At 45.3% G+C, this 12,962-nt stretch overlaps 4 protein-coding genes across 8 annotated transcripts; 3 read left to right on the plus strand and 1 right to left on the minus strand.

The window, feature by feature from the left end:
- Positions 1-2,301: 2,301 nt before the first annotated feature.
- On the minus strand, positions 2,302-3,924 carry H257_02328 (hypothetical protein). Of its 4 annotated transcripts, XM_009825908.1 has the most exons (7): positions 3,673-3,924; positions 3,562-3,621; positions 3,443-3,508; positions 3,323-3,391; positions 3,137-3,202; positions 2,753-2,970; positions 2,302-2,698 (listed from the first exon to the last, which is right to left on the minus strand). In XM_009825908.1, the coding sequence occupies exons 1-7, from the start codon at positions 3,912-3,914 to the stop codon at positions 2,463-2,465; spliced, it is 957 nt and encodes a 318-aa protein (XP_009824210.1). In that variant the 5' UTR covers positions 3,915-3,924; the 3' UTR covers positions 2,302-2,462. The 4 variants fall into 4 exon arrangements, with proteins under 4 accessions (XP_009824210.1, XP_009824207.1, XP_009824209.1 ...); XM_009825905.1 differs by having other exon boundaries at positions 2,302-2,970; XM_009825907.1 differs by having other exon boundaries at positions 3,562-3,924.
- A 2,417-nt stretch (positions 3,925-6,341) lies between these two features.
- H257_02329 lies at positions 6,342-7,629 on the plus strand. 2 transcript variants are annotated; one of them, XM_009825909.1, is made up of 7 exons: positions 6,342-6,606; positions 6,665-6,730; positions 6,782-6,847; positions 6,894-6,959; positions 7,022-7,093; positions 7,156-7,367; positions 7,422-7,629. In XM_009825909.1, exons 1-7 carry the CDS (start codon positions 6,368-6,370, stop codon positions 7,568-7,570), a joined length of 870 nt encoding a protein of 289 aa, XP_009824211.1. In that variant the 5' UTR covers positions 6,342-6,367; the 3' UTR covers positions 7,571-7,629. The 2 variants fall into 2 exon arrangements, with proteins under 2 accessions (XP_009824211.1, XP_009824212.1); XM_009825910.1 differs by having other exon boundaries at positions 6,342-6,730.
- Positions 7,630-7,996: 367 nt separating this feature from the next.
- On the plus strand, positions 7,997-9,456 carry H257_02330 (hypothetical protein). The gene has a single exon (XM_009825911.1). It carries the CDS (start codon positions 8,078-8,080, stop codon positions 8,528-8,530), a length of 453 nt encoding a protein of 150 aa, XP_009824213.1. The 5' UTR covers positions 7,997-8,077; the 3' UTR covers positions 8,531-9,456.
- Positions 9,457-11,571: 2,115 nt separating this feature from the next.
- Positions 11,572-12,288, plus strand: H257_02331 (hypothetical protein; the record flags this gene model as incomplete). The annotated part of the gene is made up of 2 exons (XM_009825912.1): positions 11,572-11,685; positions 12,169-12,288. 2 exons carry the CDS (start codon positions 11,572-11,574, stop codon positions 12,286-12,288), a joined length of 234 nt encoding a protein of 77 aa, XP_009824214.1.
- Positions 12,289-12,962: the final 674 nt, after the last annotated feature.

Here is a 12,962-nt window from a genome sequence, read left to right on the forward strand (position 1 = left end):
TGTGTGGGGTGCTATTGGCTTCAATGGAACTGGGAAATTACTTGTTAATCGACGGCAAAATGAAGTCTGCGGACTACCTGGAGTTTCTGGAGGACCAATTACCGGACAATTTTACCAAATTGGGTTTGCCCCTCGACTTTGTCTTCCAACAAGACAACGCCCCTATCCATAAGGCCAACATTGTCATGGGTTTTCTGGACGAAAACGCTATTCAAGCGCTTGACCATCCCCCCAAAGCCCCGACCTTAACCCCATTGAGCATGTTTGGGAATAAATTGCTCGGAAACTTCATGTATCGCCCGCATCTTCGCTTGGAAACCTGCAATTGAAAATTGAGAAATTCTGGGATGAAATTCCGTTGGATTACATCCACAATTTGATCAATTCTATGCCAAAGAGATTGCAAATGGTTATTGTAGCAAAAGGTGGCCATACGAAGTATTAATGCTTAATGACTTAAAGTTTTTTTGGCCTTATCCAAAATTGGACATAAACTTTTGGACAGTGGTACTTTGTTCGTTCCACGCTAAGTTTTTATTGGTCAAAACATTCGTCGATTTCATTATCGCATTTGATTGGTTAACGCAGGAGCTTTTCAACGAACACTTTCGATTCGTCGCTCCCCAAATATCTTGTAAGATATTCCAAAAATAGAAAATAAATGCAGCTGGACTTAAACTTTCCGTACCCACTGTTGACATGAACCCGTTTATTATAATATTAGTGTATGCAGCATGAATGCGAACGACCTGTTGCATAAAGCTGAGACCGTTTTGACCTATCCGCAATATGCTACCAGTTCTGTGAAGTATTTTTAATCGAGAAATGTCTCATTTTCTACTGGTAGTAAAATAAAATGCGCGATTTTTGGAAGTCTCCCAATGCATCGATTGTTGACATGGCACCAAATTGTGAGACTGTCTGACTTTTAGCCAATAGCATCTCGATATTTCGTGTTGGCCTTGTATCATTGGATATGATAATCTTCGTCTCTATATTTTATTACACGTCTCAATGTTGAAGTGTGGTCAGTTTTTTTCAATCTCAAACAAAAAAATACAAGTATTGAAGTACAATGCCAACTAAAAATCCTTGACGGTGTACCACATGCCTACGAGAGCGTCACGGCAGTTGTGCATAGCTACGTGATACATGGAAGTACTCACTTTCGAGTCATCTCTACCAATAAGCTGCGTATTACTCGTCGCAACGAGTGGATGGTCTCCACTATGCCGCTACTGTTGTGATGAACAGCAGTGAATTAAAATGTGACTGCAATTTTTTACGCTGACTAATTAAATTCATGTAAGAGTTTATTACGTGTTGCGAAATGCAGGCAATTATATTTTTGATCAAATTATTTTGCATATTAATTTAATCAAATACAAACATCAAGGATTTTAAGGAGTGTCATGAATTGATTCATCTCAAAAGTCGTGACCATAACGCTCAAAACATTTAATTTCGATACAAATCTGAAATGTAGTCCAATCATGCTCAATGATACGTAAAAAAAATGGTGGCGTTCTATATTCTCCTGTGGTGCTATCAGCATTAAAATACGTTCTCGTTCTCGAGCTACTGGGATTTGAAGGTCATGACCAAAACTTGACCAAAAGCAGTGTCAATAATTGATGCATTAACTTACCTTACGTGAGATAGCAACAAACCCTCCGGATAGTGCAAAGTTTCTATTGTATATCCGAAACTTCCAATTGAAATACTACGTAGTAGAAATAAAAACACCGTTGGAGATGCTCTAAGTCGTCTACTGTATTCAATACCGCATCTCTCTTCATCTCTCGCCTAGGCTCTCATAGAGCCTCCATTCTTCGAGCCATCGCGACATCGGACGGGATCGCAAAATTTGGTGTAACGTTATTAACGTTGATCTTTCCATATACTTCGAAGTATATACAGTATTATCTAGTTTGAAGTGTATTTTGAAATATCACATAAAACGATCAAGTCAAAGATGGTATGAGACAAATGCAACAGAGTAGTACAGGACTACAGTAGTATGGTACAGTCCGGAACGAAACTATAGACGCACCTTATTTCTTTTAGTTTGTCATGAAATTTATAGTTTTATCCAAAACCATCAAAGACAAAAACCTTCAAATCGTGCTTCCAGGTACTCTACAGAAGGATTTTGCTCAAATATTTGTGGATCCAGATAAAAATCCATATTTCAAAATTTTGGGTGTAACAAAACTATATACGCACTGATTATATTGGCTCATATATCGATACATTGTCCAATATCCGTAGATAGCGGTTTGTGTACACTTAGGTGGTACGGTGGACTATTCCATAAACTGTATAATCCTATATAAATTGTACGATACCTCGCTGGTACTATTAATACTATGTGAACGAACGCACAATGAAATTTTGAGGTCACCTTATAGCGAGGTAACATACAACACTGGATATATATATATATATTCCCACCGGGGAACTTAACGACTTCGGCTGGCAGCCGCACTGGTCGCCTGGGGGGTCAGGGCTTGGATATACTGAATAGGTTCAGCGTCATACGCTTCACACGCCGAGCTGCTGAGCGTCTCGCGTCCGCGATCCAGCGCATGCTCTTCATTCAGCCCCATGCGACGGCGGTACCAGTGCAGTCCTGCGTATCCGAGGACCAGTGTCACAGACAGGAACAGCGAAACCAACGTGAGGCGGCGCAGTGACACTACAGACTTGTGTGGGAGGATGGATTGCCTCATAACAAGAGGTAAAGTACTACCAAACATATCGTCTTGAATGACATCACGAGACTTGTCAAACACACACACGACGCTTCCGCTGAAGCCCAGACGCCGCAGGTCCCCGACATCGCGGCACGTCGACGCGACCATTTGAGCGGATTGCGGATCCAACAAGTACGACACGTTAATACCCGACAAAAGGGTATATGTGGCAACGTCGAAATCGGCCATGTAGATCGGGTTATTCGATACATCCCTATATATATATATAAATATGTTGAGATTGTAGTAAACAGTGGAGAGTTTGGTACGATGTACACAACTACAATAGCAAAAAGCTACATGGAAATCAATTGAGAAACATAAAGTACAATATTGAGGATAGGATGATCGATACTAGTATAATACAGGTAGAGACGTACAAACTTCGAAGGGACGGGGGAAACACGGGCTTGTTGATGTACGACACGCGGTTGGAACTGAAGTTTCTAGCATCCCCACAACAAATAAGTATATGTCAAGCATTCCATTGCTTGAGAAGAATAGGGAGGATCCATATTGGAATCATGAATACGTGGACATCTGTGGCTGCTATACGTTGTGCGTACAATGAAGTCAACTTGACAAATCTGGCCCAGTTGATGCTAAGCTGGTTGATGGAGTTACGACTCACGTCCCTGGAAGCATGTTGTGAATGCAGGCATAACTTGTGGGATGGAATTGCTCACAAGTGCCGAAGGGTGGCAGGTAGCGAGATCACGGTGAACGATGTGACTTGACCTCCGCTCAAGTTGCTACATGCAAGATGCAGTTGACATAGCCCCCCAAAGGATACCCATATACGTACATGCTTTCAAGGGCAGAATCGCCAAGGTTGATGGTAGCCAGGTTATTCCCAGAGAGATCGCTACGCACAACGACGTGTGAAGATCCAAAAGATAGATATGGCATAGTCTACATCGAGATGAGCCCGCGTGGCACAGACATGACGCTTGTGATGTTCTGGTTTCGCAGGTCCAAGTGCGTTCCATTGTACTGCACCACCTTGATGGCCCCATCAAGACGTTGCAAGCACGCCACCGACGATGACGTGGCGTTAGCTGGTTGTCTCATTAGTCCTGAGCATGCGGACAGCGAGAACGAGTCGCCGTACACACTGGCAATGCCGGCGAGGAGCACGACGAGAAGCATGAATTTCATTTGGCTGATGCGATTATGGGTTATACCTTCCCTAGACTGGCATATCAGTGATCTGATTGGTTCAATTGAACCAATCACAGGATTGTGTAGCCTAATCTGAACTTCGCGAAGAATATTTCGAAGTAAGTTCCAATTCCCGAATACTATTATATACTACGTAGTACTTCAGTGTAGTATGTATTGCTTCGAAGTATTATCCAAATTTCAAGTGTCACACACGCAATTGGCTTCGACGATGTTCGCTGAAATATTCTTCAAAGAGCTTCTTCAACCTGACTGACTGTTCAGGCCACTTGTACTCTCCATTGCTCAAGGGTTGAGAGACATCAACACTGGCTACGTCTTACTACGGTACTACTAGTACATAGTACAGCATTTCCGCCTAATACTGCATACTACATATACCTCTTTCATATGGAAATCATTCATTGATTTTGCTTTTTCCAAACCTCGGCCAAAATACTGTTAGATTATTTATTGCCTAGGATTCAGGTACATGTAAGGTGTTCAGAACACTGGTACAGTAGTTTCTTTACAAGACGATGGTCTTGTCTATCCCAAGCCAACCCACCCCTACGAAATACTCGGAGTATCGAGCGCGAAAAATCTACGCAGCTACTGTAGGCATCCCTTGAAGGACAGGACGTTGTTGTTTGCTTCCAACAGCATGCTCCGGAAGACACTGCACTTGTGTGGCGCTATATAGGGTACACTTGACTACGGTATAGGTAACAGTCACTTCTGGAACAATTCCCTCGCTGCAACAGTAGTACACTGGTTACGTAATCATTTTTACCAAGAGCCCCCGGAACCCCTGGACCCCTTGCGCTTACATACAATGCTATTCCCGGGGTTAAGCTGCATCTCAGTGGTTAGCGCTAGCTAACCATTGAGATTCACTTACTAGTACAGTAACCCCTAGCTGACGGGTTGTTTTGAATTTAAACTTGGTTTGACTATGTGCCAGAAATAACGTAGGTTTTGTATGGCAGGAAAATGATTACGTAACTACAGTACAGTACTACTGTTGCAGCGAGGGAATTGCTGGTCATTTCCGTACTGTACGGAATACTGTACCGTTGTACCGGTGCAGGTACATACTCCAGAAGTCTTCCAAAGTACGTACTTCAAGTATACGTCATCGCAAGTACTCGAAGTACTTCTCATTGATAATAAAATATGTTATGGTAATATTCAAAGTAAGTGGTTATTTAGAAGTATATTATAATGAATTAAGAAAAAGAAAATTCTTTATTAAAATTTAATTTTTCTAGAAAACATTTTGTTTTTGATATCTAGTGGTTAAGGCAGTGGTTTGCTAAACCATCAATTATTTTAAATAATTCGTGGGTTCGAATCCCACTTTGTTTGACTTAAAAAAGTAAAGAAAATTAATCTAGTAGTAATTGTCCCTTAGAGAACCACGTTTTATATTTTAACGTTGTGTTAAACTTGATTATAGACACGTTAAAGCCTTAAAACTGAGATTGACGAATACGTTTTTAATGCACTTTCGTTAAACGTCCGTAAACTTCGTAGGGATGCGCGTACAATCATCAAGATAAATCACATTTGGCCAAATGTTGGTCCAGCCCATATATCCGAAAACTTTCTAACAGGAAGTACTAACTTAGTACTTCGAAGTACAAGTAATACTTACAGTTAGTACTAGTAGAGAGTTTTCGGATACCCATTTTTGCGATGAATTTTGAGGTACGAATCTCCAACTCAAAAGTGAAAACCGTCATTTTCAGTTGTGCGTTTTGAAATTAGGAGTTGGAAGCGACAACTTTCCAAGGAGAAATTGTGGGCACGGCAGTACGGGTATCGAACGATTTTGTTTACCTCTGTTTTACATCAATGAGATACACGCCCACAAGCATTACTATAAGCTTCAAGGAATTATACTTATCTTAGCGTTAATAGGATTGACTGGGGGATACAGATGTACAGTATGGTCGGCCAATATCCGGATGAATTTCTATCTTCCTCCGATTTTAAGCTGAGGGCTTGACTGTGAATCTCCAAATCGATTTGAGATATTAGGAACAGTGTTTGTTTGCTAAAAAGGGTAGTTTTCGGTCGTCAGCAATACAGAGTTTAGGTCAGCACTTTTGAGATAGCCATTACGTACTTGTACACAAAGTGGCAGTCGGATACAAGTCTGTTTAATGTTAATTGCCATTTATCACATCTAGATACTGTATGAGGCACAAAACCTCATCCTCTTATTGGTCGGTCAATTCCATGACTACTACGGCAACGACGCCCCGCGTGAGGCGTGAAAAGTTAATGTGGAGTGCACCATAACGTTTTGGGAACAAAAGTGTGATTTCGACCAAGTTGGGGTTTTGTGAAATGACTAGTAGTAATAAATATTTCACCAATCAAAACGTCGCAAGCAGATTTAGCAGTTTCACGTCATGTGCAAAAGATCGATCTTCGTGTTGGACATGCGGCATGCTATGACCAGCGCGTGGCTTGTCATTGCGTGCGTCTCCGGGGCTACCTTGGGGCCTTGTGCAAGGAACAGCAGCGTCATGGACAGGATCCATGCACAGTCGACCCTTTGCCTGACCTACGAGGGGAACAATGAGACAGTCATGGTCGACCCAACCAACAGCTCCATTTGGAATTTCTCTGCTATGCACATCGATGTGGTCGAAGCCTTGCCAGTGACCGCAGATATCGTGTACGTTGGCATGCGTGGCTACGCCCTCACAAACGTTAACCTTTACTGGAGTACGTAGTGATATGTCATTCAACAAGATTCAGGCTTTGCCCATACCTACCTTCAACGCCAGCATCCGAAACCTGTCAGCCCCATTCATTCGATTTGGCCATGGCATCACATGTACATGCTGTAGGAATTTGAGCTACAACAACATCAACACCACGACAAGCCTAGCCATTCCAGCAAATGTCACCGTCTTGTAACGATCAAGTCCAATTCATTTCAATAGCTCATCTCCCTTGTAGAGACCTCAGCTTCAACTTCTTGGAAGGCTGTTCATGGCTGGCACCGCCTCTGCAGCTAACTAGCTTGTACTGTACATGAATCAAAATATTGTCCATATTTTGCATTTGTAGCCAAACCATTGGCGTAGGTACCTGCGAGGCAATAATCTGCGGCACACTGCCTTAGACGCCTCTACGTTGCCACCGCTCCTTGTGTTCTTGTAACGCGGCACACTATCCACTACGTTGTTCCGTGATGCGCTTCTATGTGTGTGTATCGTAGAGATCTCCGTGACAACCCCCACTTGGTTCTCACCCTGGACAACTCAACGTTGGCTCGGGTGACTGGGGCAAATTTCACGCTGCGCCTCCCAAATGCACAACTCACCAGCACTTCTACCTATTGCGCCAACGGCACTCGTCCAGTGGTTGTGCACAACACGATGATGTGTGTCATGAATGAGTCCAACTCGAACAGTCTCACCTCCACCAAAAGTACGTACGATTTCAGTTGAGATGGGGACTGTATCTTCAAAATTGACGGCGTAGACTACACGCCCATGTACATGCTCGTCGCCGTGTGCACGGTGTTCTTTGCGTTGGTCGCCATTCGGTTTTCCCATTGCTCGGCCTACGACGACTTGCCACGTGAGCAACGAATGGCAACACCCGCCTCGAATTCCATGGTCCTGCCCTAGGAGTGTCTAGTAGTACAATTTTTGCTATGAACCGAACAGGATAAAAATTTGTTCCCGTGAGCTTGTCGTGGTATCTTGTGATGCTAGCATAATGCGATTGAATATCATACTATACGTATAAACTAATAGTACAATAATTGTCCAAGTCGAACGATAGCAAAGATATTATTACATCCACATTGGCTACATATTGCCCTTCGCATTTCAGGTCGTTGTAGGCGTAATGATGGCGCCATTACAAGGACACTTGGAAACTCGTGACCGTGAAAGCAGCGACAACAACGTATTGGAGATTCGGTACGAATATCCAGACCCCCTGTCGCCATCCGAATTGGCACCAATCTTTCCCATTGGTCAATCTGAAATTACTTCTGTATCTACTCCGAGTATTCGAAATGAAGAAGGTATAAAAAGCCAATCAGATGTCCCGGCTCTATTTGCGTTCGATTGATCGAACCATAACGTTAGTAGAAAATCGAGTTAGGTGTACAATTCTCAATTGTCCATATGTACGCCTATTGCACGGAATACGTCAACGATACAAAGCCAGCTATTTCCACAGCGACGACGACCAACGACGAGAGTTTCATCGACAATAGCAGTGATGTGGCCTGGCGTTTCTTGTTGGGTTGTGTGATTCCAAACGCCCCAACGCCGTCCCAGATGTCATCGCGGAACAGCGACGACGAAATGAAGTCAAACGCGTACATTTCCCTGTCCCATGGGGCGACCCTGCCTGGGACCGTCGACCACGTGTGCCCCAGATGTCCGACCGACGTCGCCAGCATCTGCAGCCAAAACAAATCGGCGTCAAGGAGTGCCTGCCGGGGGTCGTCCTTGGCCACGGCCTTCTTTGCAGCGCGGATGTTGGAGGTGAACCGAAGCAGCGCCAAGATGTCGTATTTCACGTTGGCCTCGGGCACAAACTGCACATTCACCATCGCGTGCGCGAGTTGCTGAGAGGGTGATGCGGTAGGCCCTTTGTCGTTTGCATTTTTGGCCTGGCTGACTTGAAAGTGCCGCAACGCACTGTTGATCGGCACCAGAGCTGTGTCGACAAACAAGTTGGAATACAAAACCCACCCGATCGTGCCGAAGGACTGGATCACGACCAGGTAGTACTTGTAAGTCGGATGGTACTCAGCGTAGCCAAAGAAACAGTAAAAGAGCACGACGACAGCCATGAACCCGACCTTGGCTTGGGTTGCAGGGTGGTCGAACGACCGAGCCTTGAAGTTCACAGCGACTTTGTGCTCCCACAGTCGGTAATACAGGTACACGCGGCAAGGGTACTCGTGGAGCAGGACGATGACAACAACTGCAAGACAAAGGGGCAAAAGTAACGCCAGCATCAACACTGCGACGTTGACCTGGGTGTTGTCTGGCACCTTGGCGATCACTGTCGTGAAGGCCACGAAAGTCGAGTACAACACGGAGGCCATCGCGAGGTGGTAGGGGAAAATGATCGACTTGTGAAAGTCCCACATCGACGCCTCTGGCGTTGCAACCCCGATGAGGGGGCGCTGCTCGAACGGCAGTTCGCTAGGCGTGAACACGTTGTTATTGCCAACAAAGCCGACAAAGGAAGGGGAATGCACGACCCCCACGAGTTCTGCTCGCACCACAGGATTTGGAATCCACGTCGCCACCTGTGCGTCAAAGCGCTGCACCATTTCTGGCGAACACCACAATTTTGTAACTGGTGCTGGTGGATTCTGTCCAGTCGTGGGATCGGGAGGCGCGCAGTCGGCGGGCGCATCAAGAGTAACTCCTACGTCGGTGGGGGTCACGATTGAATCCATATCCAAACACACAAACAGGAGAAGGCAAGACCAAAACTGACGAAGCCATCGGCACGTTATCACAATTGTAGCGACGGGTTCGAGATGGAAATAAAATCAAGATGGCGGACCTCGTATGTGCTAAAAATATCAGGAGGGGGCGGGGTACTTCAGACCAGAAAGAGACATGGTAGGGTTTCGTACTTGTGAAGGACCCCTTACTAGTACGTTCCCTTGTCCTTAACTTGTCGTAATGAGTTATTAGCCGGTACGACATGACAAGGGTCAATCATTCGTAGCAACAAGTAACGTCCAAATCGTTTGGAGGCACTTTACAGGTAGACGACACGCGTGGGTGAATTGAGGACAATAGAGAGGATTCGCAACTCATCTCTATCAACAAGGTCCACACGTCGAATGGCTAACAGTAGGGTGTTTATGAAGTCGACCTTGCGGAGAGTAAAGATCTCGCCTAGTGTTGTGCCCATCTCCTCCCCACCACCACACTCAATCGTCTAATGTAGCATATACATACGACTATCAAATATCGGCTAGCGCACCCGGCTACAATACTGTACACCCGAGAACACTTGAGTGGATCACTCATTGTTGTCTGCGCAGGGGAAGCCACGCGCGCCTAAAATTTGTCATCAACGATGTACTGCGAAACGGCCACCATATCTCTGCTGTAGAAGTGCTACGATGAAAGCTGCAGCCCTGAAATGGTAGCTATCACCAACACTTTGTCACATCATAGCGCGTTGATTTCGTTCAATAGTGTATGAAATCCACTTCAACGTTAGGTCGAATAAAAAACACGAAATATACAAAGCCACGCAGTCATCTTCTCTTTTCTCGCCAGTACAGTTTATTGAACCCTCGAGTTCTCATTGCCATAACAACCGGTACCAAATATAAACTCGAAGTAGCTCACAGCCAGTTTGCATTGGGTGTTTGCTCAATCATGTTTTGAACTGCATCCAGTAGAGGCTGTTGAAATTATCCCTTGTCAGCGCTAACTTCGCGGTATTTCTGGCCCTGGTTAATCACCCGGGAGTGTCATCGGTGAGAATTCTAGGCTTTCTCCGCTATCATCAACTTACATGCGAGGAAGATGGGGGTAAATCCGTTGAAGTACAAATGCGATTGTTCGGTTAGTACAAAGATGTTAGGGGTAGTCAGCTAGGCTACCTGTACAGTATAGGTGTACTGTAGCCATCACCTTCAAGGCCATAGAGTCGACTGCATATTAAAGCGTGAGCTGTAAGAGGGACACTGTAGACAACTCCGTCAGCCACGTATTGATACTGTAGGTTTAATTGCAATCTGTAGCCATGAAACTGGTGTAGCTACAGCTAAAAACTGAAGGGGAGACATGTCGCGCTTGCATTTAGCCAACGGATTTACTCCTCGCATGTTGCATAGACTCAGCTTGACATCGCGCATTCAGAAACTACACTTTCATCATTCTTGAAAATTCCATGTCGTCGTAGCAATCCGTCACATCCAAGTTAATGTTAGCCGTGTTGTTGGTGTCCCCAGGTTGCTTTGCTGTGACCGCCGACGACCAAGACATCACACATGATCCGTTCACAATGTTCTACGTCGCGGGGGGATTTCTGTTGGCATCTCTTTCCATTTGTGCAATTCATCGCCATTGCTTCCCAGTGCCTACATTGTTCAATTATGACACGGACTCGAGTTCGTGGGGAGGCAGCAGCTCAACAACTACGAACCGCGCGACTCTTATGACGCCTGTTTGACCTGTCCAGTTGGAGTTGCAACGCGCTCGCGCCCTTGTTCCCAAGACCTGCTGTGGGTGGAGTCAAATGTGTAAAAACAACATGGAAACTGACCAATCAGCCGAACTACGTAGTATATATTACAGTAATACCTCTAACATTATTAAATTTACTTCGAAGTACTTCGAATAAGCTTAACGTTACAGCAAATATTGGCATTCTACGTTGGGGTCCTCGCTCCCACACAGCTTTATAGTACGAGTAACCTTAAAAGTCTGGAGTTGGGGTAGAGCCAAGAACCTCAAAGTTATAACGTCGTATTCTTCATTTCGTTTTTGCGAATGTGCTCCTTAATTTTTTATGGCAATGTGGATACGGATACAATCGTGCACCAAACTCGGTCACGTTCAACAACGAAAAATCATTCACAAACACTCTCCACCAAAAAGCATGTCAAACTCACTTGTCCATTTGACCCATGGCTGCGCTTCTCGCAAATTTGGCGGCGGGGGCATCCTTGAGCAGCCATGCTGCGTTCATGGATATCAATAATGTCGCCACTTCAAAGACCAAGGCAATGGTTTCCGACATGGTACGACTACCTACCATCGCAATGCACATCCATCGCACTGACAGCATCACCCTTTGAGAATCAATGACCTACTTGGCCAAATGAATCATATCGAAGTCGGGCACGTAGATACGACTACTAGTCCAACAATCATAGCCAAAAAACCATCAACACGACGCTCGTCGACGACCATGCCAGCCACACTTAAACCTGGTGGCCAACCTCGTGGAAAGGGGGCGACCGCTGTGGAACGCCTCTCAATTCCGCATGTTTGTCGCCAAATTTGCAAGAAGTGCATGTGAACCACAACAGCACCAGAATCTCAAAATTATATGGCTTAGATTCGACGCATACTGTATTGCAAACGCCATTTTGTTTCCCCAGCCCATCAACACGGGTGTTAACGTCAAGCTGGCCGCGACACCCTAGCTGGGGTATATCACGGGTGTATAGCCTCATGCTTGAGGTGATTCACCACAAGCATTGGCCTCGCATGCTTTCGAGAGTTTCAACGAAGACCCAGATGAAATGTCTGCTACGGGGACTGACTGCATCCGGGTCACGCAAAGCCAGCGGGTGGTCGCCTGTTTCAAGCACTTCATCACGTACTCGACCGTGTTATAATCCAAGGCCGAGATGAAGCCGATTGTTTGCGAGTCGAAGGCCTTGGGCCAGTCCACCGTATTATGTTGGTACAGTACTGGAGGGATGTACTGTAGTGGGCATCGCAGGAGCAAAGGAAATCTAGGCCGCATGGTACATCACACCCTGTATGCGCATTAGGGTCGGTCAAATGGATCCTGCTATGGTACAGGCATGTACTAATTGTGACAGGGCTTCCACGAGAAGATTTGAATATACTACACTAGGTAGTAGTAGTAGGCTGCAGCACAGCGGTCCTTCCACAGGGAATGGTTCCCGGAGACTACCGGTACAGTACTGCAATGAACCTAACATCACGATACTGTACCAGGTAACGTTATCAACTTGACTGATGACTGGTCTATGTACTAGTAAACGTTATCAACTTGACTGATGACTGGTCTATGTACATTCCCTGGGTTAGGTAGGGTAACAAGATTACACCGGAGAAGGACGTTCAATCTGTGGGGCTTGGACTACACCAAAGGATTCCTTCACTGACCAGGTAGAACTTCATTCTTGGCGACGATTCATGCAAGTTCAATGGCGTATCCAGACCAGATTCACTGCCATGTTGACATTTTATGGTTTCCCCATCTATAGATCGCATCCAGTTTGAATGCAAGTTCAAGTCGTTGTCACTTGAACATCCATCC

This window comes from Aphanomyces astaci (assembly GCF_000520075.1).
Source record: "Aphanomyces astaci strain APO3 unplaced genomic scaffold supercont1.4, whole genome shotgun sequence".
NCBI lineage: Eukaryota > Oomycota > Saprolegniomycetes > Saprolegniales > Verrucalvaceae > Aphanomyces > Aphanomyces astaci.

Coding starts and splice junctions, on each gene's coding strand:
- H257_02328 (XM_009825905.1), bottom strand. CDS start 3,914: ATGAAATTCATGCTTCTCGTCGTGCTCCTCGCCGGCATTGCCAGTGTG. Junction 3,622..3,672: donor CCACGCGGGCTCATCTCGAT/GTAGACTATGCC, acceptor CGTTGTGCGTAG/CGATCTCTCTGGGAATAACC. Junction 3,392..3,442: donor CCTGCCACCCTTCGGCACTT/GTGAGCAATTCC, acceptor ACATGCTTCCAG/GGACGTGAGTCGTAACTCCA.
- H257_02329 (XM_009825909.1), top strand. CDS start 6,368: ATGCGGCATGCTATGACCAGCGCGTGGCTTGTCATTGCGTGCGTCTCC. Junction 6,848..6,893: donor CCAGCAAATGTCACCGTCTT/GTAACGATCAAG, acceptor TCTCCCTTGTAG/AGACCTCAGCTTCAACTTCT. Junction 7,094..7,155: donor CCACCGCTCCTTGTGTTCTT/GTAACGCGGCAC, acceptor TGTGTATCGTAG/AGATCTCCGTGACAACCCCC.
- H257_02330 (XM_009825911.1), top strand. CDS start 8,078: ATGTACGCCTATTGCACGGAATACGTCAACGATACAAAGCCAGCTATT.